Raw genomic sequence first — 22,944 nt, 5'->3', positions numbered from 1 at the left:
GATTAGATATTAGGAAAAAAATTTTCACAGAAAGAGTTTTCGGGCAATGGAACGAGTCTTTCCAGAAATTTGGTTACTACCAAGTATGAAAGCAGAGTTGTCCAGGTTCAGTAGGTCAGTAACTGCAATTGCCACCGTCTTGTTTTTATGGGGATGCACACCAAAGAAAGTGGGTGATTCAGGGAAATAGTAAGGGGATAGTATCCTTCAGTCTCCAAAGGTATAATTTTTAAAATTAACTGTAAGCAGTTGAAAGTTGCTATTCTTCACCAGGCACTCAGTCTCCTGTATGAAAGTAAAGGTAAACCTGATTCATTATTTAAAAAAAAAACAAAAAACAAAAAACAAAAAACAAAAGAAAAAAAAAGGAAAAAAAAAGAAAATAAAAGAAAAGAAAACAAAAACAAACAAACAAAAAAAAACCACAAAAAAAAAAAAAAAAAAAAAAAACAAAAAAAAAAACCACACCCAAACCTGATGGAAGAATTATTTTCCTCCTTAAGAAAGGCTGGTTCATGCATGGCAGCGTAGTGCAAGCAATCTCGTAGTCCTATTGTTAGGCAAACCAAAGTTGCAATATCTAGCAATCAACTTTTCTTTACTGATCAATCATCTTTATTTAAAAGAAAAACCCAAAAGAAGAAAGAAGACAGAGGATGGAAAGCAATACCCTTCAATCCCACTGCTGAAGCTGGCAGGAGGTCTTTAAAGTGTATTTCTGAAAACCAGTGGAAAGGAAAAGCAAAAACTGAGCACCTTAATAGACTACTATTAAACAGACTACTATTAAACAGTAGCTTGCAACAAGATTAGGGGAAAGAGAAGAGAGTGCAAACAAAAACAAGTTCATACACCATGAATCCTTCTTCATTCAGCCCACAAGTTATTTCCTCTTGGCACATGTTAAGTGCATGCACTTCATATACAAACCACATGATAAAATAAGCAGAGCGATGTACTGAGTCTGTGTTACTTAAACATAAAGTAAGGGAATTCTGTGATGGTTAGACAATAAGGTTAAGTAAATATATTTCTTAGGATTCCCAAACCAAGGAATCAAAAAATAACTTTGCTATTTTTCTCTTTTGGTTAACCACAAGTAGAAATGAAGGGTTTACGTTCATTTCTTCTATGGATTGAGACATGGTATTTTTGAGCATGTTTATTCAATAGATAACTTCTTTGCAGCACAGCCTGTATTTAAAATATCACTAAATACAGTTTCTAAAATTATGCCAACTGATTTTTTTTGTTGAAACAGCATAACCTTAAATTCTGATTACTTTATGGGAACATAGAATGAGATTTGCCCCAAAGCAGATTATCTCAGCTCTACACTCAACATCAATTAAGTCAAGGTCACAACTGCACTTTATTTCTAATAGAAAAGCCTAAGAAATCCATCTTTATGCAGTTAAACTGCAGGACAGCCAATACATATAACTTCACACCTGAAATTGGAGCTGGATCAATTTTTTTTCCAGCTTACTCTCGCACACCATTTAGTAGTTGTCATGGCCCCTTCAGTTCTACCTCATGTATGGGATCTGTTTACAGCACGAATCTTCAGCTGGGTGTGCAAGTTTTGACAGGTCTGATGGTTTCAAAGTTCAGCAAATATGGGGAGAAACAAGATGCCACTGTAACTACTTTTATACTTTCTTCTTCTTTCTGAATCAGTAATAAAATATCAGTTCCATCTACCACAGAGGTTCTGTAGAGTGGGTGGCAATGTGCTTTGAAACCTATGGAAATATTTAAACAAATGTTACACTGCTCAACTGGTTTCCTTTGGGGATTTTTTTTGTGTGTAAGCATAGTTCAACTCTGATAAACAGTCGTCATTTCTCATAAGCATCTCATTTTTTCTAAACACTGTTTGCCTATGATTTACCCCTCATTGTTCCTACCCAAAGGAAATTTGGTTCCTACAGCCTTTTCTAACTATTTAGGTTAAACAAAACCCTCTACTGTATCAAGAGAGCGTGCTTTTCAAAAAGCTGACAATCAGTAAACCCTAATACACTTTACAGATCTAACATTTCATACATGCAGGCACACGAAAGCATATCCACATAAAATAAAATTTACTAAAAATGAAAACTGTAAGTCTCTTTTATGTCCAGCTTATTTCAGGCCTTTTTCTCTCTTAATTTATTTCAAGGAAATATACTTATTTACACATTGTAAACATATGGAAATGTATGGAAGGACAAATAATCTCACTAAAAGTCTCTGTGTCTCCATTCTGTCACTTACACCCAGTTCTAGAAGTTGCACACAATTCAGAACCTTTTGACTCTAACATCTCTATTGGATTTATGCTAGCACAGCTGTTGAATCCTCACTACACGTATGTAACATATGCAGACAGATTTTTTTTTTTACTTTATTGTTTTTAAAGCCTGAATTTCAAAAGACTAGCACAGCTTTGCACATCTGGAGGCAGAGTCCTCCTTGGGGAGAAAGGAACTTAAAAGACAGACCATGCATCATCACAGTTACTCCCACCACATAAAACACTGAACTGCACACTACCAGGCTGATCTTGACAATCAAGCTCACAACTTAGAGGTCTGCTTTTATATAAATCTGATCTCTGTGATCGTTCCTACCAACTTTAAATAAAGAGTAACTGAAATACCCAGCTTCCAAGGAAGACACAAAAGTGCATTAGTCTAGTCTAGAAAGACCTAAGACAACAGATTTCAGAGTGGAAACATTTTCAGAACTGCAGTAGACTTTCTTTTTTAATATAGCCTCTGGGAGAGAGAAAAGATACATTATGCATTCCTAACATTAATTATGCAGATAAACAAATTACAATGTGATTATTACTACAGTGCATAACACAACTAAAATGAAAGAGATTTTTAGATCATGTCAAAAATCCTCTGAAAGTCTATGCATCTCTCTCACTTCAACTTACTTTCCTTTTCCACCAACAAACAAAGTACTTGAGTAAAGGTTCCCAACTGGTGGGTGAAATTCTTGTCATTTGATATCAGGAGATACATCAGCCTTTCAGCTAAAAAATATTTAGCAGAGAAAAATCAGTGGTAAAAATAGTATATACCTCTTTACAAAAGGTAGCTTGATAGGATCATCACCTAAGTGAGCAGCTTTTGATGGGCAGTGGAAAGAAAGTAGGCTCTTTCAGGAGATACACTCCTTTTCCATATTTCACCATGACAACTCCTGGGGACTACTTTTTCTTTTTATTAGTTTTTTGCAGCCGTTCATCCATACGCTACACCAGACTCTCACTCTGTTAGTTTTATTTAATAGTTTATACTCCATCTACCATGCTTCTCAAAGGAAGACAAATCAAATAAGTACATTGCTATTTTGGCAACCAGAAACTACAAAAAGGGGCTTTAGTCAGTTGTAAATAAAACAAAAGAGATGATATCTCTGTAAAGTTAGTACTGAGTTTACAAGCTTTGAAGTACCTACCACTCAGCCTTGGCTGATGTTCAGCATCCCACACAGCATTTAGCTCTGATGGATCTAATATTATTGTAAGATGACTTTACAGAATACTCTATTAATGCAGTATTCAAATGAAAAGTTTCGTAGATGTTAAGAATTTATTTCAGGACTCTGTGTTGGTCTAGCAGCACTAATAATAGAAAGAGAGGGCATTTTCCTATCAGCATTCATGAAGACAATAAATGCCACAGGAAAAATACAGAAATTGGGAAGGTGGCTGGTCAAATCCTGCCAACTCCTACTGCAGGATTCATTGACAATGTAGCTCCTCACACACATCTCTTTTTTATACTTTGAGATCTCAAGTAGTCCGTTCCTAATATATAGTTTCAAAGACAAACCTCTCAGTCATCTTTTCTTTTGATCTCATACCTTCTGTTTTCCCTTAACAAGCAGTCCTGCAGCTATGAGCCAACTACTGTGTGCCCACACTAGTTATGTTACCCAGCTATCACATACTGTATGCTCCAGGGGTGTCAAGCTCATTTTCACCAGGGGCCACAATTGCCTCATGGTTGCCTTCCAAAGGGACTTTTAGAAACTACTCCTACATTTATACAGACCTAAAATTTCATCGGCCCTTTGAAAGAAACCACGAGACTTATATGGTCCCTGGTGAAAATGAGTTTGACACCCCTGGTATACTGCATTACAAATATGTTTCCATGTGTACCTTCTAAGATTCACTGATGATTCCCAACCAATTATTGTGGTGACCATGAACTACAGCTTGTCAGAATATTTTAAGTGAAGGAAAACTTTTTCAAGATATGTCAGTTCATAACAGTTAAGTTGTGTCATGGATTCCTACTGATTAATGATATTTTTACCACAAAGGTCAAGAGGGAGTCTTGCACTGAAAAAATTACTAAATCTCATAGTAACAATCTGACAATAAATGCCTCTATATAGTTGTATCTCCCACATATCTTTACAGCAAAAAGGAAGTGGCTTTGTTCAGTAAATTCTGTGTCACTATCTCTGGCTATATCAGAAGATGCAACTGAAATAAGATGACAGAGGAGGTCTCTGTCCCCAAAAAGCCTTAGCATAGTAACTTAGAACTGGAAGGACATCATTAAAAATTAAATGTGTCAGAGAACAATAATGATCTAAAAGGCAGGACCAAGCTAAGTGCAAGATACTCTCCTAAATTATAGGTGAATCAGACTCATGAACCAACACATTTTCAATCAACTGTAGCATGTGGCTCTGGTAGTGAGTCTCAATTATTTGCTTTTACAGTTGCATACGTGAAAGAAACGGACATGCAGCAATCCCTTAGTTTGTGAAAGTAAGAAGTTAAGTGCCAGAATTTTAACTGTGCTACTTTAATTTGGAACTTTGTGTATGTGTGTTAAGATAAAAATAACTTTTTTTACAACTAAATTACACACACAACAGGAACACAAAGAAAACCAGATATTGCATGAGAATAAATCATACTATTTAGTCCATCAATAAACAAGAGATAAAGGTCTCTCCTTCAGAACAGACTGGTGATTTGGAGTTTCCAGGTACAGAATATAACCACTTTAGTTAATTCCCTAATGTACTGGAGAAAGGAACAGCTGGCACCATTAATCTTATTAAAGCATTAAAATGCCAGAATAAAAATAGTTTCTGTAGAAAACACAACATTATTTTCGTTAACTTTATGAAGAAATGGAAACAAATCTTTTTTCAATTAAAATTCAATAAGTCCTAATTCATTGGAACAAAAAAAAACCCAAAAGTTACACATGTACTTTCTTAGAAAAACAGGAGTAATGCAATATGTAATATAATACATCTTCATCCCTACATCCTCATAGCTACAAAGTATTTGGAACTTGTTCTAAATTGCAACACTAATGGAAAAATCTCAATTCAAATAATTTTTTTAAAAAAGTTATTAAATGCCTCATTTTTTATTTTTTTTTTTACAGACAACATTCATGTTCCAAGCATTCTTTGCTTTGTTCCAACTATTCTTCAGTGGTCCATCCCAATACTCAAGACAACCACCACATGTATGAAGAGAATGGCTTGGGAAAGCAAGGAACTCGCAGTGGAGCTCCAATGCAAAAAGGCTTTATGTATGTATAAGATGTAAGCAGGGACAAGGTGACTAACAAGGAATTTAGAAAAACCACATGGACATGTAAGGACTGTTTCAGGATAAACAAAGTTCAATGGAAGTTAAGGCTTGCACAGAATGTCAAGGGCAACAAGAACAGCTTCTACTGCTACGATAGTATTGGAAGGTAAACAGAGAAAATATAAGCCTGTTCTTGAACTGGGCATGTGATCTAGTGACAGCAGACATAGATGGTGCTGAGGGACTCAATACATCCTTTGTTTCAGTCTTTACCAACAAGGTCCCAAAGGCATCTGGTGTTTAGCGACAGGGTTCAAGAACTGCCAGAAGTAGATGCGGCCTGAGTCAGGGACGACTTGCAAGATGTCAACCTATATAAATCCATGGGATCAGACAAGCTGCATACATGGACGCTGAGTTAACCAGCCATTATTAATTTCTGAGAAGTCACAGAGATGAAGGAAGGTCCTCAGCAGTTGCAGGAAAACAAATGTGTGAACTACAGGCCAGTCAATCTCAGTTAAGTTCCCGGGAAAGTTATAGAGTTAGGCCTCTTGGAATTCACTTTTCTGGACATACAGAGAAGATGGTGACTGAGAACAGTCAGTATGGATTTGCCAAGGATAGATCATTCCTGATTAACCCAATTGACTTCTTTAATAAAATGACAAGTTTTGCTGATGAAGGAAGACCAGGTGATGTCATTTATCTCAAGGCTTTCAACACTGTCTCACTGCAAGTTAGGATGTTACAGGATGTCTCTTCAGGTGGGCAACCAGATGGGTTAAAGGACTGTTGGATGATCAAGCCCAGATGGTAAATGTTTAATGGACCTTACCCCACCATGAGGCTGGTAACAAGTGGAATATCACAAGGGTTGATCCTGGAACCTGTCCTGTTTAACACCTTAATCAACAACCAAGGGGAGGAAATAATGTAGTCTGTAAATTTTGCAGGTAACACCAAATTCAGAGAAACAGTTGATAAGCCTGAGGGCAGGGCTGCTGTTCAGAGGGACTCAGAATGGCACTGGAGGAATGGGCCAAGAAAAACGTCATGAAATTAGATCTACACATGCAGAGGCCTCCACCTGGAAAGCAACAACCCCATGCAACAGTTGAAGCTGGTTTTAATCACAGAGGAGAATGAGTCACCCATCTTTCAATGATGCATTCAGTACCCAATTGTGAACAAACTTTGCAAGCCTAGTTGTATTTCACTTGTATGGAATAAAGTCCAGGTTACTGTATAACAGAACTGAATGTTCTTTTTTTTTTCCTCCCATACCCATTGCACATTAAAAACATGAAAAGGTTACACAATCCTTAGCCTACTTCTGGAAAAGTATTTTTTGTGCTTACCCCTTACCTTTGTACGCAATAACCGGGTGCTCAGCTCTGTGGCAGTGGGTATCTTCTGTTGTTGTTGGCTCCAGTATTCCTAATACCCCAAGTCCTGCCAACAGCATTGCAAGGAGGCAGCTTCTGTTCATGGTGGTCATGCTGTCCTCCACAGCAGTCACTTCTTTTAACTGGCTACTCTTCTTGCACTCATGTGGGAAAAGCACCTGGAGAATTCAAAGAAATTTACTCAAGCAAAAGAGCAAGCCACAGAAAAAAATAATACGACAATTCTTGATGTTTAAAAACAAAGCAAAACAACGTCACTTTCTGTTTGTGCCATATTTGACTCCTCAATAGTATGCTATTACCTGTTCCTCTAATTACTTCATAAACTTCAGTTACACAATTTAGGAATGTTGATTTATCACCCAGCAGGATGCAAAAACCGTTACTCATTCTCCCCCTCTTGTACTTTCAAGTTTCATTTTGTAATGTGTGTGGGGAAAATAAAGTTCTGCAACTTTTTTTTTTTTTTTTTTTTTTTAAGATAACAGCAAATATATCTAAATCTGTGTTCCATGTTCTCTTGGATCTACTGCCCCTTGCGCTCACAAAGGAGAGTGCTTTGCTTTTCAGGATGAAGGCTCACTGGTTCTGACATTGGCTTAATGCTTGCCCAGGTTGCATATTACAGATTCTAATGCTGAAGACACCTTTCTGCTAAAATCTAGACACCAGTCAAGGATGTAATGGTTTTCACTCAGTACCAGAACAAAGTTGAAGCTTCAACTCCCTGATTTTTTGAAACAGCCAATAACTAGACGCTTATTTTATAAGTAATGGAATATTCACAGCATCAATAGTATTTTAGAAACTACCTAATTCCTTTAGCTTTATCGTGACAAACATTACAAGCAGTAACAACCGAATGCTGCTACCCAAAAAACTTTTGCCACTATAAGCTTTATTGAGTCCCATAAGCTTGCTTGCTTGCACACAGTTCATAAAATCATAGAACACCAGGTTGGAAGGCACCACAACAACCACCTGGCCCAACCTTTCTTGGCAAGACAAGAATATGAGACATCACTGCCTTTTGGGGGAGAAGACCGGAAATTTGAGACAACTCCATAATGGTAGAGATGTAATTCTGCTAATTAATGGAGCAATTTGAGAAAAAATAATCAGCAATACTGATTTCTAAAACATTTGATTGCACTGAACTGCAGCATGCTGTTTAATAAGGTGGAAAAATTCTATTTCTATAATATAAATGTCCTAAACACATGAAAAAAAGGCCTGCTAATTAAAAGATATTCCACAATAAGATCAGTGTGCTTCAAAAGCTATACTCAGAAAGCAGAATGGGTAGTAAACATTGCTCCCTAACATTATTCTATCAACATCTGTCATAAGATGAACTGCTCTTCTCTTATCACTCTATTTTGCTGCCTTTAGAAGCCTTCCAGCTAAGACCTGGACACATCTAAATGAATTTGAACTAAAATAAATGGATCAAAGACATAATATATCTGAGCAGTACATAAATTGAATAGTCAATTTTAGCTTCTCTGCTAAATCAACTTTTGTTTCAGAAAAAAGGGGGTAAAGCTTCTAGGCAGTTAAAGTCATATTCCTACCTTTCTAAGTAGTATATGTTATGACATCATGTGCCAATATGAATCTGTCCCTGTAAATTGCTTGTGGTTCACAGCAGGCAGTATCTGCTCATAGAAATTCCAAGCACTTATATATATAGAGGCATGAAGCGCCTGTTCCAATGTTTTGATAGTTCATTTTCTGCAAGGGTGACATTTCGAGCATTATGCTCTATTCTTATCCAAATTCAACCAGTTTACGTGGGTTATATCGTAGCTAATGGACATTACTAATTTACAGATCATTACCAACAGCTAGTTCCAATTCAGGTTTCTCTAAGATTATGTATGTGTGTTTAGGAAGCAAAATGAAGGACAGATACCACATCACAGACTCTCAAAAGCTGTTTTTCACGCACATAGCAGGAAATTCAGAGAATCACAGAGTCGACTGGGTTGGAAAAGACCTCAGAGATCATCGAGTCCAACCCTTGGTCCAACTCTAGTCCGTTTACTAGATCATGGCACTAAGTGCCATGTCCAATCTCAGTTTAAAAACCTCTAGGGACGGCGAGTCCACCACCTCCCTGGGCAGGCCATTCCAATGCCTGACCACTCTCTCTGTAAAGAATTTCTTTCTAATATCCAGCCTAAATTTCCCCTGGCAGAGTTTCAAATAGTAGCAGGAATTCAAACACTAGGAATATGGTACTTTCATGTTAAAGAAACACATACTTTATTTAATGTGTAAAATCTCAGAAATATCCATAAATATATGAATATAATGGATAGAAATTAAACAAGAATGAAATTAAACAAGGACACAACTAAACATTTGTACTGGAAGCTCAGCCTTCTCTGTCTCCTTGGCTGTAAATGAAGCTCTATAGCCTTTATGTAACCAGGTTTCTATATCCCAGGCAAGTTTCAAAAAACAGCTCTGTCCAGGACACAACAAAAAGATAATCCTCTTTCTCTAGAAAGAAAGAAAAAGACCAGTACCCTTCATCCAGATACTAAATCTGTGCATATTTATGGATGCCATGCTTTCCATTGCAAAAAGCACACTGACTTTCACGGCACTAATTCTGATATTAATAAGGACTAAGGTGTAAATGTTGACAGGTCTGATGTCATGCAGGTATCAAGAGGACTTCTTGCCACCTACTTCCTATGTGCCAAACTCAGTAACAGAAGCAAAGATTCCTTCACAACATTACATCTCCTCAGCCCCTCAATCCAAACAACATCCTCTGGCAAGACAGGCTGCTTACATGCCAGAGTTGGTCTCTGACATAATTGTTTACATGTATCATCATGCTGTGAGAAAATTTTGAGACCAAAGAATTTTTTTCCTACTTAGCTGAACTCCTCTCACTGCATGTATCTCACGTGGTAAAAATGGCGGAAGGAAACACTCCCTTCTCCCAGTCAGAATACCCAAAGACAAGGTTAGGCTTTGAAGGAGACAGAAAGAAGGATGTGAAGCACTTCTGATACTATATCTCAGAGAAAAACAGTCACGGTTTAAGTTAAATTAAGGGATTTAAATATATTAAATACATTGTGGGGAACTGCAAGTAGAAGCATACTTGCAACTACTCAGACAACTGTCTTTAGAGACCCTAATCAGACAAGAGAACAGTAAACCAAGATAGCAGACAGAAACCTCATCATAAGTTCTTCCATGAGAAAAAGACAAGCTTTAAGCCAGTTGAGTAACTGGGAGGAAAAGGAGCTCACTATCCCCTTCATTCCACAATGGTATGCACACAAGGAAAAAGAAAAAAGGGTCTGGAGACTGCACCTAATACACTGCTAAAGTAAAACCAAAAATCCCCTACAAACAGAACACACACCTTCATCATGTACCCACAACATGAACAGATGAACAGACATCTGAGAAAAGCCTTCACAACCAAATCCTTTTCCAAGAAATTTGCAGGGGTTACACTGCTCCCTACTGCACATCACTGAATCAGGACTGCTGTTCAAGTTCCACCTCTGCCCGAGACACCGGCTGTACAAGCGAGACTGTGGAGGCAGCACCTGAGCTCCATCCCCACACAGCTCTGAAACTCTGCAACTGAGTGTCAGAAGTGTTGAATCAGGCAAAGGAGTCTTTCAGGAAACAAGCCCTTCTCCTTACTGAAAGTGCAACTATTGTGCCAAGAAGTGATGGTTAACCTGGAGTGGCAGACACAAAAGCCAAGAGAACCCTAACCATGAAAAGTTTAGGCTAGTTTCCTTGATTTCTGTATAATTTCCATATTCATATCTCTCTCAACAATGAAATATAACAGTCAAGTTGAAACTCTTCAAAACATATCCATAATAGTGACACTGACCATCTTTTTAACTATTGCTATACATTTGGGAAACAGCACATTAACTCACATTACTTGTATAGTTTTTCTAGCACAGATATTTAATAAGATTTCTGACAAATTGCATTTTACAAGATTGTAAAATAACCTGAAGAGGCAAAAATAAAAAAAATATAATTATAAATTGTAATACATTTCAATATATTATTTCTATATTTTTGTTTCTATATTTTATTTCAGGGATGGGATGCTATTCAAAGGAACCTGGACAAGCTCGAGAAGTGGGCCCATGCAAAGCTCACAAGGTTCAACAAGGCCAATTGCAAGGTCCTTCACCTTGGTTTGGGCAACCTCCAGTATCAATACAGGTTGGGGGATGAAGAGATTGAGAGCAGCCCTGTGGAAAAGGACTTGGAGGTACCGGTGGATGAAAGATTGGATATGAGCCAGCAATCTGCACTTGCAGCCCAGAAGGGCAATTGTATCTTGGGCTGCATCAAAAAGAGTGTGGCCAGCAGGTCAAGGGAGGTGATTCTGCCCCTCTGCTCTGGTAAGACCCCACCTGGAGTCCTGCATCCAGCTCTGAAGCTCTCAGTACAGCATGGACCTGTTGGAGAGGGGGCAGACGAGGGTCACCAAGATGACCTTACTGCAGACTTTCAGTTCTTAAGCCTATAAGAAAGACAAGGACAGACTTTTTAGCAGGGCCTTTTTTAACAGGACAAGGCGTAATGATTTTAACCCAAAGAACGGGAGATTCAGACTAGACATGAAGAAGAAATACTTTACAATGAGGATGGTAAAACATTGGCACAGGTTGCCCAGAGAGGTGGTAGATGACCCATCCCTGGAGATATTCAAGGCCAGGTTGACGGGGCTCTGAGCAACCTGATCTAGTTCAAGATGTTCCTGCTCATTGCAGCGGGTTGGAAAAGATGACCTTTGAAGGTACTTTCCAACCCAAAGTATTCTATGATTCTGTATGTAAAGGGTCTCATACACTTATTATCTCCCTCCCTCACTTTTTTTTTTTTAATCTAGCATGCCTAGAAGAAACATAAAGAAGAATGAGGCCCATGAGGTAAAGGTATTATTTTTTTAGAAACATAGTATTGAATTTCTCCATCAACAGTATTTGAAGTGGAAAAAAACAGCAATTCAAGATTTTCTGTTTTAGCTGAGCCAACAAAAGATAGCTATTGCTAAAGAGAAAAAGTGTCAACAGCTAAGCATGCAAGTCACCTAACTGTTACTGGTAGGTCCAAGAAGATGCTTTTAGAGACTATTCCCTCCAGGCACTGAAGTCATATATTTAAAATGAAATAATCAGGATGTCAATTTTTCTACATTGGTTAAAATGTGTCATGTTGGAAGTACAATTTACATCTGTATTGTTATATAAACGACATTTTATTTTGTTTGATTACCATAATCTGCTGTGCAAAAAAAGAGAGTTTCCACACTAACTGCAGCTGTACAGAGGCAAAGATGCTTCCAAATAATTATCTTTGCTGATTCTGAAGGTGACAATTTAACTGCAATTTCAGTGAATGATGAAGTGAACTTATGTCACCATGAGTATGCAAACAGCAGAGCCTGGCATAGTTAAAATATGTCAGTTTCAGAGGTGGTTCTGTTTACATGCATCCACAAGCAGGTCTGGGATTTCTTAACATGCTCACCAGTATCTTCTCTCACAGACACCGCTCATTTAATTTGCTGTGGGAGACTCATCACCCTTTCCCTGGGTGCTTCACTCCACTTCTTGGTTTGCAGAACAGTAAAAGTCTGATAAAAAATTTACTCATGCTAGCTACTCCAGAATCCATGCACCTTTGTGTACAAGCATAAACCTGAAAAAAATACTTGTCTAATGAAACAGAATATACATTGTATGAGTTCATTAGAAGAAAATTATGAGTCCAAATAAAGATGTTTTCCCATATTGCTACTGTACACTCTTTAACATAGTAATAATTATTCCATCTTTGGTCATATCAATTTTATTAAATATACCTAGTTTGTCTACTGTACCGCTAGTGGCACCTTTTTACAATTTATTAAAAAAATAGAACACTGGCTTGCTGCTGCAACTAATGAGCAGACAGGGATAATTGTTACCTCTTCATCAAAAAAGCCCAAGCTGCTGTGTATTGCTAGTGAGCGTACAGACAAATCAGGAAAGAGGGTATCAGCAGTCATATGGTCATAAAACTGGAAAACATGGACACCATTAGGATGCAGCTCAGTGTCTTTTTCGGTAATGGCTCTTGATTTTTTCAAGACAAACTACTCAAATTCATGCAAATAATTTCAGACGAAGATTGCTGGAGAAAGGAATATGTAAAAATGGCCCTGTCATCACATCTACCAAAAAAAAAAATTGCTGAATTCTCAGGCAATGTATGCTCTCCAAATTACCAGTCCTGGCAACACCACTGGTGACGAGGCCTGGAGTCCATAAGGAAAAAGGAATGGAGGTGGGAGGTGGGGGAGGCAGGTGGGAGGGTGAGCAACAAGATGAATTCACAGAATTACAGAATTAAAGTGGTCCCCTCTCCTCCAGTGAAAAATGTGAATGTTTTGTATCAAAGGCATTCACTTTTTTCAGAAATGAACTGTGATTTTTTTCCTCAGTCATCCCACTTCTAATAATATATAGACACAAAGTGAATAAGTATCAAAACTCATTTAAATCTTGCTTGTAAAAAAAACTCAACCAATTTTTTTTACTATAGTAATTAATCCTGTTCCCCTGTCAAATGAACAAATAAAAGCTATCTCTTTATAACATAATTACTTTGAAACACACCCCTTATCCAATATACGTTTAGCATAACAATTTGTATATCACTCAGATACACAGTTAGATTAAAGCAAGAATTCAAAGATTGCCTCATTAAATATCAAGATAAGACTGGAGGCTATAGAGTTTCTTCAGTAAAAAAATACAGCCGTACACTACTGTGTCTCATCACTGGACCTAGCAATGCAGACTGTTTCCTACACAGCAGAGTAGCATATTCTAATCTGTATTCTCATAAAGTGAGAGTCAGCTTCAATTAACAAACTGATTACCAAGTTGCTTCAACTTTTTTAAAATATTGCCATTCATTTCTGCAGTGGCATGAATTTTCAGATCTGCAAGAGTCAGTCACTCATCAGCTGTCATTGACTAAGGCAGTCAAAAAATCAGTCCTTAAATTCATAGTGACATTCTGCCAAAAGTCTGGTAGTATCTGTAGCTGATGGTGACAACTCACAAAAGAAGAATCTGCCATCAAAGCTAGTTCTCCGGTGCTGCTCAAAGAGCTGTGATACTTGTGATTTCCATAAAGGAAGCACTGCTTCAAGAACAGTGGCCTGTGTGAAGCAAGAAATTTGTAATAACACTTCAGGTCTCATTTATCGTGTCATGGGCATGTCTTCCTTGAGCAAGCACCAGCCAACCCAGAAAGTCCACAGAGAAGAGCTCCACAAGCATCTTAGAGATAAGAATAAAAGCAGTCAAATCAGCACAGCCTAGGTCCAAGTTCCAGCAAAATCTCAGCTTTTTTTTTTTCAAATCCCTGTTTCTCTTAGTTATCCTTTAGCTCCTCAGCCTTTTTGGTATCCTCCCAAGCCCCACATTCCCACCTCTCATTGCCTTCCTCCCACAGCCAGTCTCCTAGTTCAGTCACCAGTGTACTTTCCCCCATGCACTGCTTGAGACATGCACTGAACTGTGATCCTCAGTTTGGCCATCAGAAGTCAGTCTGAGGTGGTGGAAGGAGAGACTTCCCTCCTTGGACAGACTATAAAGCCAGCACAGTTTTTCCCTTACAAAACAACTTTAATGAAAAACAAAATGGTAACCATTGTTTGCAAACAAAGGCCTGAAAAGCAGAGAAAGTTGGAAAGATGATCAGGGGAAGTTTCAGCCAAAGAAAAGGCAGGAAATGAGAGAAAATGAGTGAGGAGAGGGCAGAAGTGTAAGCTAGTGCAGAAAAAGCAAATGGAGAGGGAAGAACCAGAGCAATTTGGGAATCTACACACACATCCTTGCATTTTATCTTCTCCTTTCTCTCCATACCACACTTGCCTGATGCCTTTTCCAGTTGGTACTATTTACCAGCAAACCACACACATTTTCTTCTAGCTCAAAACATGGTCAACACCATCAACATGGCATATAACACAAGTTGTTCTGCAGTAAAAACTATACTTCCAGGTGTTGTGACTAATAGCAGTTCAGTAGACAGTCTGTACCACAGGATCCTGTTGATTTTAAAAAATTACATAGCTTCAAAATGTGATTGGGTAATCCTCAGAAAAAGGTTCCACAGATGGTTATAAAATACCTAAACACCCATTTTGCAGTGTGAGATTCAGGAACTTCCTGAGCCTGGTACTGCAACAAAAAGTCCCACTAGTTGCTTACTGGGGTCTTACCCTTTTCTAAAGACATGTGCTGTTTGCTGCTGACAGAGACCAGATGCTGGTCCGGATGCACTCCTGACCAAGCACTTGTTCCCATCTTCCACAAAGATCTGAGCTCTGCACTGTACGACATTCACAGAATGCATTTTATTCACTTGTTTTGCCCATACAGTACATGCAAGTCTGTATGAGTTATTCATAAAGCCTAGTGAAAAACGAACAAATGCATCTGACTGTAAGACAAGGTAAATCCATTGCGTACCTTTTTACAAAGTACGTACTACAGTACATGAGTTATGACCACAAAGAAACAGCATCCAGAATAGCAACTCCATGGCAATATTCTTCTCACCCATCTAGTGTGAAGCCCTACAGTTTGGAAAGAGATCTGTTTCCTGGTTGACAGCTGAGTCAGCAAAGACCTCAATTTCAACAGAATCATATAGTCATTAACTGGACTTCCTTACAGGCTGTCACAAAATATAACATAAATTACATTTCAGAAGTTTCTTTCAATTTGTTGAGCAATACTGTTAAAATATGCTTTCTAAATATTGCTGGCACACTCTTGAGAGAGAAAATTTAATATAAAAAGTTGTGGACAACAATTTTTAGAGCAACATATACTTTCAGAGACCTAATAATGGTGCCCCTCAACGAAGATGTTATACTGCATATTTCTACATTTCAGTAAATGAAAATTATTTGTGAAAAATCTTATTTACCTATTAAACTTGCGTAAGATAAAAGTATGCTAGTGTGTTGTGTTGACTGTGGCTGGACACCTGGTGCTCATCAAAGCTGCTCTTTCACTCCCCATCCTCAGCTGGAAAGTGAAGAGAAAATATAATGAAAGGTTCATGGGTTGAGGTAAGGACATGGAGGGCACTCACCCCCCAGGCAAAACAGACTCAACTCAGGAAAATTAATTTCATTTATTACTAATTAAATTCAGAGTAGAGTAATGGGATATAAAACGAAACATTAAAACACCTTTCCCCCATCCCTCCTTCTTCCCAGGCTCAACTAGACCTCTTCCCCATAAGTGGTGCAGGAGAATGGGGGTTGTGGTCAGTTCATCACACATTGTCTCTGTTGCTTCTTCCTCCTCAGGGGGAGGACTCCTCACACTCTTCCCCTGCTTCAGTGTGGGGTTCCTCCCACAGAAGACAGTTCTCCATGAACTTCTCTGATGTGAGTCCTTACCATGGGCTGCAGTTCTTCATGAACTGCTCCAGTGTGGGTCACTTCCACAGGGTGCAGTCCTTCAGGAACAGACTGCTTCAGCATGGGTCCCCCATGGGGTCACAGGTCCTGCCAGCAAACCTGCTCCAGCCTGGGCTTCTCTCTCCATGGGGCCATGGGTCCTGCCAGGAGCCAAATCCAGTGTGGGCTTCCCACAGGGTCACAGCCTCCTTCAGGCATCCCCTGCTGCGGTGTGGGGTCCTCCCTGGACTGCAGGTGGAGATCTGCTCCACTATGGACCTCCATGGGCTGGAGTGGACAGCTGGCCTCACCATGGTCTGCACCACAGGCTGCAGGGGAATCTCTGCTCTGGCACCTGGAGCATCTTCTCCTTCCTCACTGGCCTTGGTGTCTGTAGAGCTGTTTCTCTCATATATTCTCACTCCTCTCTCTGCTGCCGCTGTTGCCTGGTTTATTTCTTCCCCTATGCTATCCCAGAGGTGCTACCACCTTCACTGATGGGCTCAACCTCAGCCAGCAGTGGACCCATCTTGGAGCCATCTGGCACTGGCTTTGTCAGACATGGGGGAAGCTTCTGGCAGCTTAAAGTAAAACTGTGACTATTACTTTCCATTAACAATGTGCTGAAACTTCACTATATAAAAGACAAAAAGTACTCTTAAATAACAAAAGCTCATGCTTTGAAAGCTGGCCATATGTCTTGCTTCTACTGTGACCTCTAACCAAATTGAAGCATGAGACAGGATGGGAGAAGGAAGACATGCTCTAGTTTAGGATGCTTTTCATCTTCTTTTCTCTTCACATTATTATAAGCTATCTTGTACTGGGACTATGATTTAAAAAAATGGAACAAAGGCAGTAGTTTAGGACTGGGAGGAGATCCATGCAACAGAGCAGCAGAAGACAATGCACTGAGATAACCCCAGGAAAAAGTTTAGCTAGGAAGAGAGAAATTTTATCAGCTGCGAAGGAAAAAGATGAAGTTTTAGAGGTAGATGAAAAATTTGTGTAAAATCTTGAAGATGTATAAAAAGCAGTTTTGAGTGACAGCACAGTTAAAGGAAGCAGGTAAAAAAGAGGTAATATGAAAGTTTAACTGTTGCATTCTATATAAATTGGGAAGAGGCAACACAAAGACTGGAGTCATACATGCTGAATTATTAAGATCATCACATCACAGATTATCGCTGCAGCCATCTGGACTTACATTTTCATATTTTTAAATTGTACATGAAATCATGCTAAAATTTGTACATGAATGTAACAGAAAGCAGAAGGAAGACAGTGATACAGCAACTTCAAATACCTGGATTTTAAAATAAATTACATTCAGCTGAGAACAGTTCTCTACCATTTTGTATGTCACTGTACAAAAGTACTTGATAGTACTTGGAATTTAGCATTCATAAGGACTTAATATAATACATTTTTAAATGTGAATTGCCAATCTAAAGGACAAAATTATACTGCTAAAACAAAACTATTAGTGGATATTCTGCACATTAATACTAGGCAAACTTCCAAAATAAAGATTATATTTAAGTAGTCACTAAAAATAACTGCTCCAAAATGTCATGAAATGACCACTGTGAGAGCTTGCTTCAGTCAAATAATACAGGCAAATATTTCCTTCACTTGGTGGGTTCAGTCCTGCAGTTCTTTGGTACAGTTTTAACAGACAATGGTTATTAAGCACATTTCAGCAAATGCATAGCGGTCACAGGTTTGACAACCAAATACTGGGGAGGAGAATACACTTTCGTATGTCAAATCCACTCACCCCCATGCCCCCATTTGCAAATGCATTTCAGACTCCTACTTCCTCTCAACTCCTAGCTGATTACCACCTTTTGATTTGTTTCTTCCCATCAATAACCAACATAGTCTCTATTTAAAGCAACAGCTTAAGTGACAGCAAGGTTTCACAGACTGATATGAAAAAAAGGCAGAGGTGAGGCAGTTCAGCACTCACATCCCACATGACCATGATGGAGCACTTCTGCTCCCCACCTTTTTATTTATACGTAGTTTTTCTATCAAGGTAAGCACTCAAAGCACCAACTCATGTCACCAAGCTACTGGATTCCTCCTTCAGTTATTGGATAAGCAGTAGAGAGAGTATCCTAGAGAAAATGCTTACGTGGCCTGATATATCCAATGTCTCTGCACTGATTATACAAAATGACTGGGGTAAGTAGGTTACTATCTCACTTGCCCTTCTCTTTAACATTTACCACTGCAAACAAGACAATTTAGATTTTTTTTATAAATCAGCAAAAGTTTTCCCACATTCTTACCAAGATTTAATACACAAATGAAAGTACTGTTTAATGTTCCTTCTAATCCCATGATCAACTCCCCATGATTATAGGCAATAGGATCCAAAGGGGACCCACCAATCCATATGACATTTTTCTGTAACAGATTCAATTGAGAACTGCAACAGGAACATCACATAACTCCATTCTGTGCCATATTCGATTGTGTTAATATGCAGATAATTCAGAGACGTCATACAGACATGCCTCTTTTAAATTAGGAACATTAAATGTGTGGCTAAGCAAGCCAGCTTTTAAAGATGTCCATCAGAAACACAGGAAACCCCGACAAAGCTATCAGAATCCTGGAATAGGAAGTCTTAAGGGAAAACTATAGCTTCTGTTGGATCTTTCTGACAGTTAATCTACCTTTCGTTAGTCTTCCTCTAAATCCTGAATCCAGATACAGATAATTTATACTTCCAGTGAAAAAACAAGTTAACAAATCCTTTCCTAAAATAAACCAGGTAAAATTGAAAATAATAGAAGATGCAAAGATTTCTAAGGATCATTCTAAAGCTAAAATATCTACTCTATCAAAGTCTTTGAAAACAAATGGCAAGGTTCAAAATGAGTACAATGCTTATACTTAAAACCTCAGGGTTTCACATCCAAAGGTTTCACACATTTGAGAAACATCCCTGCACATAACTGAACTTCTTGTCAATATAACATTGCTTACTTTTTGCTAGATCCTAAGATATGGCATGATAGGGAAAAAAAAAAAATCCTTCTAAAGAGAATAAATCATAGTTGTATTTTCTTCTGCCAACTTTGTTGTTAAAAATATAAGTTATATTTTTAAGTCTGTTTATAACTACTAAAACTTGACACAACAGAAATATGCTATCTAGTGGAATGCACCCAATGAAGCTGTCAAACAATGAATAAGGAGATGTCAAATAACCTAAGGTTAAATGAGGAATGGCTCTTGGCATATTTGTTTCAATACACAGAAGCCTCTTGTGGGTTTCCTTTAGAGCATACATTGCGATGCTTTGTGTATTTGTGTCTCAATAAAAGAAATATACTCTCTTTTCCTACATCTGAAATATCCTCTTTAAAAGTCATTTTAACTTACATTTCCATGTTTTATCTAATTGTTAATGATAATGCTCTTTTTAATTATTTCCATTTAAGACCTTACAGGAAAAAATCTATTCTGTAAGGTTATTTCACAAACTAACAATGTTGTGAAATCCAATTTGTTTGGTGACATCTTTCCCAATGGCTTCTCAGTAACTGACAGTTTCCATCAGTCAAAGACTAAATTACATGAAGTGTCACTGATGTCTCCATCATATCCAAAATCACTTTAGACTTCTGAAGCTTTGTAGCGTCATTTTTTATTTAGCACTTTGGAATCTTATTAGAAAATATTACGTATGCACAGATTACACACATGGAAACATATGTTAGACTCCTCCTTTTGAGGAATCTAAGATTCCAAAAGTGTCAAAGTCACCTTGAGCTTATAAATAGGAACATGTAGGACAATTATGTCTTCCCTTAGATTTTTCTAAAAATAAAGGCACTGTTTCAGCTTTCTTAGGCTGTTTTGCTTCCATTCAAATTTTCTAGTAGCACCACAGGTGCTTCAAGGGAAACTTCCTGACCATCCCTACATTTTATGCCACACAATACACTCACCAGTGTCATAGCAATAGTCTATGGAAAACCTCTGTCCCCACTGTGCCAGCTCTCCAGCACACCACCAAGAAAAGCAGGACAACCTGCAGTCAAAACATCCTTAGCTAGTGTTGCCTCAGACCACCAAGATGCATACCCAAAAGCCTTATAGTATGGCCTGTATGTCTTTTTGAAGTACTTTCTGTACTTCTTAAGACCATCACTTATTGTATTCCTCAAAAAAAAGCAAATGAATACATGAGGGATTCATGTCTTGTGATGAACAAATAACCACAGCATCAACACACTGACATGCTATGGTTGAATGGCATATACTTTGCTGGGAGGACCACATGCCCACTTAGACAACAGCCCACAATAAGCATTCCCCCAGGTAGACCAGTATATCCTCCACTTCACTTTGCCTGCCTGCCCCTCAGTCTTTTAAGTGCTGCTTCACCAGATCCTTTAGAAGCATCTTCACATTGACAACTGAGGTTTGTACTGAGACTTTTACTGGTTCTCATCTCTTTTTCATCACGGAGTCTTGGGAGGTAATGACAGGACCACTCAGTGCCCATCATGTAGGTTACATGGCAGAGTCACACCACATACCACATGCTAAGTAAATAAGAAATCTAGAGATGCTGCAAATGATTGTAGAGTAGCCCACTCCTTCATGATGTGTCCCAAGACAGGTGACCAGCTCTCCTACTGCGTGAACACTGCCTTCCACTATGCTCTACGAGACGGTGGAGTAAGGGAATGTAATAGCCCCCTACAAACCGAGGCTTATTGACACATCTGCCCTTAGCTCTCCAGTCACTGTAGAGCTCAGTGCCTCTCCTTTCTGAGGTAACCAAAACCCTCTTTGAACAGCAGGAGAGGGTATTAATTTAAACACAAATAAAATACTAGAACACTACCTTTCCTTTCATGTTATTTGTTTTTATTTATTTCCTCAGTCTGTCAGTGGCACTAAGTATGCTTTTACTTCTGACAATCTTCACCTCTACTGCTCTTCTGTAATCCCTTTGCAGGCAAACTCCTTCTCCTTTATTTACCAAGTCTCTGCATTGATGTAATTTGCATATTAATACAGAAAGATGTGTTGTTAAATGTACTTCCAGAAAAACAGTTCAAACATAAACCTCCAGAAGGAATACCAAGGAAAATGGCCATCAAAAACAAACAAATAAACAAAACAAAAACAAGCAAACAAACACCCTCATAAATGGCCTCTGCAATGACACTAGGAAAAACAGACGTACAATAAAATGTCTTCCAAATAAAAGTTCAACCAACTAAAACCTACTCTTTGGCTGTAGGTGTGGTGTTGAAAAATTATTAAGTTAGAGCAGAAAAGCATTGGTTTACATAGTATTTGTGCAATGAGCTACAAGCATCATAGTTATTAGAAGGATCTATGGAATGGAATTGTTGGAATCAAGAAAGAAAAATGCTGAGGATGCAAAGCCTTTCCACTTGAAGCCCTGTGTAATAATGAAATGCAGAATTTGACCTAGAAAGGGGCAAAAAGGAAAAGAGACTGGATTCAAACACCATCAAAAAACCCAAGAAACTTGATGATCTTGTATGCATCTGGCCAAGTAAAAACTGGCAATTTATGGCAGCGTTAGGAAATACATAACTCAAGAAGACAGATTTAAAGTGTGAATGATACTTAACTTATTAAAAAGTAATAACAAACTTTCTAGCATGGTGTGCTTTCTATGCTCTACCACCGCATGTGTCATTCCAGAGAGAGGATGGGACTCGCATGCTACTGAAGAGTCCCAAAACTGGATACAACAACAGGTACCCTCTATCCTTTCATACCTGGGCAACTGTCTCCTACATTACATAGCACTTCACCATGATGTTGATGGGACAGCCACAGAGTGATCTAGCAGAAAATCTGTACTGCTAAAGTCACCATGATGCATTCTGGCTTTTAAATGGTTAACTTTTGGAATACAAAATATCATGTTTTATCATGCATTAGTTAAATCACTACAGCCCTATCAGTTTCTACAATTGATAATATAACTATAGGCAAACACATCTCTTTTACATGGGAAACCCAAAGCAGAGCTCAAAGTTCTCTGATTTTTAAAGTCACTGTAAGAAATACAACATACAGAAAAATGTTGAAAACACAAATTGAAACATGACACTGTCACTGTGCAAAGCCTTTGCCAAACTTCAGTGTTCTTTAAATAATAAATAACTGAAGTACAGGTCATCTCATCATGAGATGAGTCGCACTGCCAAGACATGGAGTTTGTTCTAGATAGGCTGTGCTATCTAGTCCATGGTAAAGAGGGATTTCAATTTCCAGGGCTGTCAATCTTGCATGTTTTCCAGGAATGGATTCCACCATATTTTATTAAGATGCAGCTTGAAGCTGAGTGAAAAATAATCCAACCTGCTTGCAGTGGCCTTGCAGAAATAGCCTCCAGAGCAAATAGATTATACATACTATATTAATGCACACATTGCAAGTAAAAATATGTGTCACAAGGACAAAAA

The 22,944-nt window shown here is 38.4% G+C and overlaps 1 protein-coding gene across 22 annotated transcripts in view; it reads right to left on the bottom strand.

Moving 5' to 3' along the window:
• The window catches only part of SEMA5A (semaphorin 5A), a 348,961-nt gene that overhangs the window by 215,477 nt on the left and 110,540 nt on the right, over nt 1–22,944 (bottom strand). For 20 of the 22 annotated variants that reach the window (XM_065052681.1, XM_065052686.1, XM_065052695.1 and 17 more), the window contains one exon: nt 6,941–7,139. In XM_065052681.1, the coding sequence (XP_064908753.1) occupies nt 6,941–7,073 (133 nt within the window). In that variant the 5' untranslated portion in view covers nt 7,074–7,139. Of the gene's footprint in view, nt 1–6,940; nt 7,140–15,984; nt 16,086–22,944 lie in introns of all 22 variants that reach the window. The other 2 variants (XM_065052691.1, XM_065052694.1) reach the window with 1 other exon arrangement.

Source organism: Columba livia, chromosome 2 (genome assembly GCF_036013475.1).
Source record: "Columba livia isolate bColLiv1 breed racing homer chromosome 2, bColLiv1.pat.W.v2, whole genome shotgun sequence".
In the NCBI taxonomy this organism is placed as follows: Eukaryota; Metazoa; Chordata; class Aves; order Columbiformes; family Columbidae; genus Columba; species Columba livia.
Note: the sequence above shows the minus strand (reverse complement) of the source record. Positions and strands in the feature narration are given on the sequence as shown.